The sequence below is a fragment of the Rosa rugosa genome, chromosome 3 (assembly GCF_958449725.1).
Source record: "Rosa rugosa chromosome 3, drRosRugo1.1, whole genome shotgun sequence".
NCBI classification, from domain to species: domain Eukaryota; kingdom Viridiplantae; phylum Streptophyta; class Magnoliopsida; order Rosales; family Rosaceae; genus Rosa; species Rosa rugosa.
Window position 1 is genome coordinate 55,537,902 of NC_084822.1, and position 9,219 is coordinate 55,547,120.

At 44.5% G+C, this 9,219-nt stretch overlaps 1 protein-coding gene across 1 annotated transcript; it reads left to right on the forward strand.

Annotated features, from left to right (window-relative positions):
• The first annotated feature begins 6,642 nt into the window (after nucleotides 1-6,642).
• On the forward strand, nucleotides 6,643-9,019 carry LOC133736319 (patatin-like protein 2). Its single transcript, XM_062163775.1, has 6 exons — nucleotides 6,643-7,083; nucleotides 7,201-7,388; nucleotides 7,492-7,681; nucleotides 7,785-7,946; nucleotides 8,045-8,347; nucleotides 8,555-9,019. The coding sequence occupies exons 1-6, from the start codon at nucleotides 6,949-6,951 to the stop codon at nucleotides 8,834-8,836; spliced, it is 1,260 nt and encodes a 419-aa protein (XP_062019759.1). The 5' UTR covers nucleotides 6,643-6,948; the 3' UTR covers nucleotides 8,837-9,019.
• Nucleotides 9,020-9,219: the final 200 nt, after the last annotated feature.

Consider the following 9,219-nt stretch of genomic DNA (forward strand, 5'->3'; position numbering starts at 1 on the left):
CGATTTGCTCATAGGCCTGTTTTTCCACTAGATATGATGATAATCTTTCATGCAGCGAGTGGAGGGCCTCTATCCCTTCCTCTGGAAGGTCGTAATCCATTAATCGTTCAAGGGTTTAGGCACAGCGTGGCCAGGCCTTTCTAAGCCTTCTTTTGCGAGCGTAAGCCCCCACTGTGCCAGTTCAGAGGCCGTCACCCCTGTGGGGCGGCCTTTGTTATCGATGCCACTGACTTGCAATGGAGCGATAGGCTCCAAGTAGTACCTGGCATCTACATAGTTTGCGGATACTGGGAAAGGACGAGGGTCCGCTTTGATCACCTCAGCTTTGTCTGTCTCCCTGTTCCACATAATAAGTTCCTGATGGAGGGTTGACGGAACACAGTAGCTCCGATGAATCCAGTCCCTTCCCAAGATAGCGTTGTAGGCCGCATAGCAGTCTGTCACAAAGAAAGCATAAACTCCCTCTGCTGGACCTACCTTGATACGCAAGAAAAGTAATCCCAAAGTCTTTGTTACAGTCCCCGCGAAGTTCTTGAGAGTGAGGGACGTGGACTGGATTTTCTCCTTTTTGATTCCAAGCAAGTGCATGGTCCGGGTAGTAATGACATTAACAGCAGCTCCAGTATCAACCATGATCTTGCTAACTTTGGTACCACCAACGTCCGCCGTGATGTATAAAGGTCTCATGTGCTGGACCATGGCAGGAGTTGGCCTAGTGAAGCTCATGAAGAATTCTTTACCGTTAGCGTCCTCTGTTTCCAGACAAACAAACTCTTCTACCGGTGTTGGGACTGCTGACGTGATCTGCAGGGGTTGTGTATTACTTTCCTCAGCTTCTACGCATTCCTGAGCAGCGACCGGCATTGCATACCGCGCTGGAAGCACATAAACCATATTGCAGGACGTTTCGAATTCATCTATGTCGTCCTCCAGGTTAAGCTTGGGTTCGTGGACAGGGATATCCGTGTTGAATTGTTTGACCAACCTGTCCACTAAGGATTCCTCGGTGAGGCCTTTTACTTCACATTGTTCGAGCTCTTGAACCACTGAAGCTTGTTCAAGGGAATCTGGCTTCAGTTCCCTAGCAATATCCGCCTTTGGGGGAGCGACCACCAAACTCTGGACTTTCTTAGGTCTCCACTGTAAAGTGTCGGTAGTCTTGTCTCTGCCCCCCAGTCTCTCGAAAACCGAGGGTTTGGCTTCTGGTTCCTCGCGAGACAACCTGCGCCTGACGTGTGGTCGCATGGACGGCGAGCTCTCCCTTCTGGCCAGCGGAGGTGTTCTCTCCGTGGTAATCCTACAAAAAACATTGGGCTTAGATGCCCCAGATTCTGAGCTCGCTGGCTTTCGCAGACTGCGAGGAGCCACTAATGGCTTGGCAGCGAGCGCTTCCATCTCCTTCTGATACTGCTCAGGAGATTTGACCAACTGTGAAGGTTTGATCAGGCCCTGGTCTAAAGCCTCTAGCGCGCGCTTGGCTTCACCAAATCTGCGCTGCAGTTTTCGCTTCTTGGAAGGACTTATCTCCACTGCCTTCCCCTTCTCCCTGGTGTACCACTTTCCTTCTTTGATGGTAGCGGTTGAAGCAGGTGGTATGTAGGGCTTGGTCAGAATGTCTTTGTGCTTGTTCGCGGCCTTTTCCTCCATCTTCTGATCAGCCGTAGCTGCCTTCAGCTTCTTGAACAGATTGGAGTCCTTTGGCGATGTAGGCGACCCCAATCTCTCCTTTTCTCTTGGGCTGGAAGGCTGGTAGTTTCGTGATAACGAAGCCCACTTAATGGGCGGGAGAGAACCAAAACGAAATGTCTGCTCGACCTCTTCGTGCGGCACTTGGATGCCACACTCTTCTTTGCACCGCGAGCATAACACTACTGGCGAGGCTTGACCAAATGGTTTGGCCTTCTTCTGGGCAGGAGCCTCTTTAGGCTCTGTTTCTTGTCCTTTCGTGGACAAATCCAGAGTTGGTTTCCTCTGGTTCTGCTTGGTCTAGTTCACATCAACCATGTTAATCCCAGTATCAGGAAAAGGGTTTAGGTCAACAAGCGCTGCTGCAGTTACTGGAGCTTCCACCTGAAGACTACCGTTGTTGAGCCATACCTGAATCTGGTCCTTGAGCTTCACACAATCAGCTGTATTATGGTTCCACAGGTTATGGAATTTGCAGTACTTCTTTCCTTTCAGCTGATCTGGTCGAGGAAAAGGTCCAAAGTCGGTCTTCACCATCTTCGCGGCGATCATCTCATCTAGAATCTCGTGTGCCTTGTTGGCATCATATGTATACGTCGCGAATTCAGGTTTAGTGAAGGCCATCGATTTGAGCTTGACAGGTTCCTTGGAGATTTTCAATTGCTTTAAGGCTGGGTTCTTTCTCCCTGTCAGCTCATAAGCGGCGATGTCGCTTTCATCTTCCTCCTCGTCCTCCTGAGCCACGTCCTCACTGTGATAGTGGTAGTAAGGATCATACGTAGCCGGCTGGTAGCTCAGGGCCGCTAAAGTGCGGTGTTTCCCTGGTACGTATGTTCCTCTGGACGCATTCTTCCTGGCGTCAGTTTCTCTGAGGAGGTGTTCGAAGCTTCCCACCTCTGTGATGAGCTCTCCCATTGACTGGATCATGCTGCCATGCTGCTTCTTTCGCTGGCGAGGCTCTAAGCCCTTGATCGCCAACTTGATCAATTCTTTCTCTGGCAGGATCACATTCAGCTTGGCCTTCTGAATCTGGAAGCGCTGAAGATAGGCCACAGCGGACTCTGTGGGCTGTTGGGCCATCTGGGTGAGAGAAGCCAAGTCTACCTCAGGTTCTGTGGCCCCGAAAGTCTCCCGGAAAAGCTTTTCCATTGCAGGCCAATCTGCTACAGTTCCTGGCCGCAATTTGGAGAACCACCTGAAGGCAGCTCCTGAGAGAGAAGTGCCAAAAATCCTGCACTTGAGGATGTCATCATTCTGGTACTGGCCGCATTGTACCCTGAACCTGGCCAGATGGGTTGCTGCATTCTCGGAGTCTTCCCCTGAGAAAGTAGCAAATATAATGTTCTTATAGCCCCTGGGGAAAGGCGCGAGCATTATATGCGGCGGGAAAGGTCCCTCATAGATCCCATCCATCTGGGCCCTAGGGTTAGCCTGTCTAATCATCTCCTCTACCTCATCTCGTCTCACATATTCTGGACCCGGAGGAGGAGGAGGTGGTATGGCCGCTGTATGGCGAACAGGCTGCACAGGTATTGCTTGGTTTACAGTCGCTGCCCCTTCTCCTATGTGGACAACGCGGGTTGTAGCGGGTTGTTGAAGAGTCACTGCTGGTATGGGCATCTCCTTTGCCAGCGCTGTTATCCTAACCGGATTACCAGCCTGGTCAATCCCATAGTAGCTTCCCGGCAGCTCTTGATATACGTTCTCTGCCCCGTCGTTGTCGTATTGAACGAACGTAGAATCGGACGAGGTTCCAGCGCCCTTTGAGGCCTGGTGCTTCTGCCTGGTAGTCTGCCCATTTGAGGCAGTACCTTTATCTTTGCTGCCGCCGATAACTAGCGCTTGTTCTTTGTTTTTCAGCGGTGTGGCAGCAACAGTTGCGGCAGGTATAGCAGTATGGCTGCTAACCTTCTCGCGCTGGTTCGGTGGCACGTATTTGCCCGAACCGGATGGCTGGCCAAGAGAACCAAGGATAGCATTGGGATCACCCAAGGTCTGGTTTAATACCTCCTTAGCCTAGTTCAGCTCGGCCCTCTGCATGGCAACCTCGGTTGCGAGGATCTCTCCATCTTTACGGAGACCAGCCATGTCAGCCGTTGTTTGCTTCGTATGGTTCGCAATGGCCTCTATTATTCCTTTCTGGCGCTGGTTCTGCTCTTCTGCGATACCTGAAGCATGGGCCATCAAAGCATTCTCAGTCTATGAGATTTGCTGCTTAGTTTCCTCCGCTTGTTGGGAAATACGCTGGTTTATCTCGCGTATGACCTGGTCGGCTCTCGCATTATCCCTTGCAAGGTCAGCAGCTATCTTCTTGCTGTGGTTTTCGATGTTCTCCAGGATAATTGCGAACGCGACCTCGGAGGAGGCCCCTTCTGGGATAGGCTTCGGAACGAAAGCCTCTCTTTGCACACTCGTCGCTGTGTTGGAGCTAGCGACAGTGTCAACCGGCTCGCTGGCCTGGTTGTTAGTGACAGTTTGACCCTCAGCAGCGGTCGGACGATTCTCTCCTTTTTCCGTCGACATCTCGGTTGGATGGGGATGAAGAGCGAATCTTTGAGTCACTTGTTGCTCAGAAAGACCACGACAATCCGCGCGAGAATGCGGCTTGTAACTGGAGGTCTTATGCTTTGGGCAGTTAGCGTAAACCTTTTGGTAAGGGTTTTCGCTTGACTTCCCAATGGCTACCGTTCACGAAGAGACACTAGTTTGGTCCCACTGAGCGTGCCAAAATGTTTGGCTCCAAAACCAGTTGGCTTGCAAACTGTCTCTTTTGAGCGAGTGATTGCGCAGGCGTGCCAGCACCGCGGGGTGCAGTCGTTGGGGTAGTCCCTTGACCTGACTTCTTCTTCAAGCGCTGTGGACGAGGAGAGCACCAACCTCGTCACAGGGTTCTTCTCTAGCCTTTCGGAAAAGGACTTTTGCCTTACGGATAAGGACTTTGGTTGTGGTCTCTTGCGTTCACCGAATCGATACTTAGTGTTGTAGACTAAGCAGAGCAATCACTGGGAAGTTAGGAGAAGCAGGGGTTTTTTGCTAAAGCGTGACTTTAGCTTCGCTGGGTTGCGAGGGCGTTACCCTTGCTTCGCTGGTAGTAACGGTGGCGGTTGCGCTCGCAGTCGGCTCGCTGGGAGACTGGGACTGGAAGTGCGGTCGCCGGGTTGGTCTGGTGATGCTGACAGTCGGCTCTTGGAGAGACTAGGACTGGCGCACGGTCACCGGGTTTCAACAAGGTTGAAGGTTTGCTCCGGGGAGGCTTTGTAATCGCTAGGATTGATTGATATGAGAGAGTTCCTTAATCTGTCCTCGAAACCTGGTATATATACCTAAGGTTTCGACCGCTCCTTGTCGTAGAAGGAATATTGACCGGAGTTTCCTAGTCAATCTCTATTACTTGATTCCAATAGGACTTCGCTCTCCTCATGGATTCCGGAATAGGCGGAGTCGTAACCCAAAACCAAGTATGTTTATTTTTGGGCCGCAGGTATCGGCCCGCTGTGCTAGATCCACTGAAGGATATTGCCAAAATTACTTTTGGGCTCAAACAGTACTTTCAATAAGCTAGGGTTTGGGTCCAGATTGAACGACATACTGACTAGTTTTTAAGTATTATTGCTAAACCACACAAGTTGGGAAGATGCCGCCTCATACTCGTATAATATTCTTGATTGACCTTAATAAGTATACCAGCTTAATATCCTGGTTTTCTGGGTACTCAATTAGGGTTTGTTCCACTTGCATTCTTTTTTTTATTTTTTTTATTTTTTATTTTTTATTTTTATCATCGAATAAGAACTCTGGCTTTCCTCAGTACGTAAACACACAGATAGAAACAGCAAACTCAATGAATAGTACTAAACAATATATACTACTTAATTTCTAAAAGACAAGAACAAACTTAATTCATGTACTGCATATTAATTTTAGAAGCTAACCATATATTGGAAATACATATACTATTGCAGCTAGACTCATTGATCTTATCGCATATTTTTGCATCTATCTTTATCTCCTTGAACAAATATCTCCTCATAAAATTATGGTGGTGATTCACTGCCTACGGTACTTATGCAAGTTACTGTTTAAATTAGGAATTGAGATATACCTTGGCAAAAATCCAGATTCCAGTATTTATATTAGTAAGTTCATAGATAGTCCTTGTGTGTATGCATGTGTGTGTTTTTGTATAGATGCTGTTAAGAACCATTGAGTTTGTTGAGGGACTACTTGAAGCAACTTTTAGGAAGTTCTGCTACCAATAGAACAAGTACTAATAAATTTATTACAGTGATCTGTACATATGTATTACCAATGGACAGTGAATATGTAATTCACTTTTCACTTTAGATTGCAGCTGGCTAGTTAGGTTAGCAAATCGATCATTCTAATTTCTTTTGAACTTGATAAAATTCAAAGTCCATGAAAAACATATGACCATAGAAACTTCTTCAAATTACGCAGGATCAAGTTAAAGTTGATATAGATAGATATCAGCGGGCAAAATTGAATGGATCCTTCAATTTTTAATTTCCTTACAAGTACATTCTGCAATTAACAATCAAACGGGCTGCTTTCTGCTATGGTTCCTCGCAGCCTTTTACGAATCAAACTCTAGCGCGTGAAGAATTCTAATAATCCTTGGAAACTAGGAAATCGATCTTACCATGCGCGCATGTGCATTCATTGTATGAAACCATACAAAGGAACTTTGCATATTAATAACCTAAAAGTATTGTCTGCATTAATTCTTATTGATAGAGCCTGCTGCTTTAGATGGTATAGGCATTTTCATGAGGGCAACTTGGTTTTGGCCTAACTATTTATGGTCTCACATTGTTTACCTACAAGTCTGATGGAGAGTCTCACCTAAAGTTCTACAATTCTCACTTATTATGATTTGTCCATGGCCTAGGGGAACAAATAATGAGCCTTCTTCCTGTAGAGAAGATCCAAGGGGTGTATATAGTTTGACTGGATAAGGAAATTCTCCATTCTTAGTAGACAGGCCAGTCCAATTTGAACAATATTATTGTCCATAGAACAGACAAACCATTGAAAATTCGATTATCTAATCTCTTTCTGGGTTGTTTCCTGGGACAGGAGTAGACTCTATAAGTACCATACTTGATCTGTCAATGGTAACTCACAAAGTGAATTAAGAACTCTATCTATCTGTCCAAAAGCCTCTTCTAAAGCTCAAAGACTCTCCTTTTCTCTTCTGCTTTCTCTTTTATAGCTGCAACTAGAACTCTTAGTTGTCTGATCATGGAAAGAACCAAGAGTATACCTCTACAGCCCCCAACCTACGGAAACCTAGTAACTGTTTTGAGCATTGATGGGGGTGGAATAAGAGGCCTTATCCCAGCAGCCATTCTTGATTACCTTGAATCCGAGCTTCAGGTATAATTTTGCTGCAGAATTAGTAGATTCGATTTGATCATCTAGCATTTTTGCTAAAAGATAGATATTGATCATATATCAAGTACAAATTTAATAGTATGTTTATGCATGTTGCAGAAGCTAGATGGCAAGGATGCAAGACTAGCAGATTATTTTGATGTGATTGCCGGGACTAGCACAGGTGGTCTCGTAACTGCCATGATTGCAACCCCAGACGAGAACAACAACAACCGCCCTGTGTTTGCCGCAAAAGATATTAAGGATTTCTATCTTACACACTGCCCTAAAATCTTCCCCCAGAGGCAGTAAGTGATGTTTCTTGCTAATTAAATGGCAATTGATTTAAAATTTCAATTAATATTTCATTAGCTTGGTTACTAATATTTTCTTTAATGTTGCAAACAACAGCTGTCCAGTGTTTCCTCTTACTGTAAAGATTATCAAAGCTTTAGCAGGACCAAAATATGATGGAAAATATCTCCACCACTTGGTTGGGGAAAAATTAGGTGACAAAAAACTGCACAAGACATTGACTAATGTGGTCATTCCCACTTTTGACATAAAACAACTCCAGCCAACTATCTTTTCCAGCTTTGAGGTTCGCTTTCTTAATATTTTTCATTTTTAGAGTTCAAAACTTGTTACTTTACAGTTTTATCGACAATATATGTAAATACTATGTGCTTTCTTGATTTGGCTAGGTGAAAAGCAAGCCATGCTCCGATGCTCTACTCAGAGATATATGCATTGCAACCTCAGCTGCACCTACTTATCTCCCAGCTCATTATTTTGAAACCCGAGACTTCCAAGGCAACGTTAAGGAATTTAACCTTATTGATGGCGGCGTTTGTGCAAATAACCCGGTAAGTACATACCATGCATGAAATAGTCCAATAGTGTATATATAGTACTGTCTTAAAATGTGCCTTGAATATGTGGTTTTTTTGTCTCTTATTTCCAGACTTTAGTTGCTATTGGGGAAGTGACAAAGACAATACTCAAGGGCAGTTCAAACTTCTTTCCTATTAAACCCATGGACTATGGTCGATTTCTAGTCATATCACTAGGAACTGGCTCACCCAAGATAGAACTGAAATATCATGCCCATGCTGCTGCCAAATGGGGTTTGTTGGATTGGTTAACCAGCGGTGGACATACCCCATTAATTGATGTTTTCAGTCAGTCAAGTTCTGATATGGTCGATTTTAATCTGTCGGTTGTTTTCCAAGCCCTACACTCGGAGGAAAACTATCTTCGAATTCAGGTATTTCACGCGGCTGGTATTAATATACATTCTAAATTTATCATCTTGCACTACAAAATTAATATTTGATTACTGTAATTATTCACGACAATAATGCAGCATGACAAAGTGAAAATGAGAATAATATCATGCAGATTTAACAAAGCACCAAATGAATTAACTGGCCAAACCAAGCTCGGTTAACTAATTAATATTTAACAATTGCAGGATGACACGCTAACTGGGCAAGTATCTTCAGTGGATATAGCAGTAGAGAAGAATTTGAATGATCTTTTGAAAGTTGGTGAAGGCCTATTGAAAAAACCAGTCTCTAGAGTTAATTTAGAGACCGGAAATTATGAGGCTTTTACCGAAGAGACTAATGCAGAGGCTCTTACAAGGTTTGCAAAACTACTGTCTGAAGAGAAGTGGCTTCGCCTTGCTAGGTCCCCCCAGGGACATGCTATACCTAAATCTAGTCATGATGGCTCTCTTAGTATTAAAGTATGAGTTATAATTTGTTGTAAGAAATAAGGGCAAATAATCCACTTGATTCTATACTATTCTTTCTTGATTGATGTTTCAATAAATCCTGGCCTTGGGATACAGTCAAGCTGATCGATGTAATCATTCCCTGGTCTTAATTTTTCTTTTGGATATTTGATCCATATATAGAAGTTTTAACTTTTCAAATTTCGGATATGATCCAAATCATCACAAGTTATTAAGATCCAAGTTATTATCCAACCCGGAAATATATATATATATATATATATATATATATGTTTTTTTTTTTTTTAAAACATGAAACTGAAGTTTTCCCTAGATACACACACGGAATTGGGGGAAAAGCTCATCAACACAAGCAATTAACTATAAAAAACAACGAAACC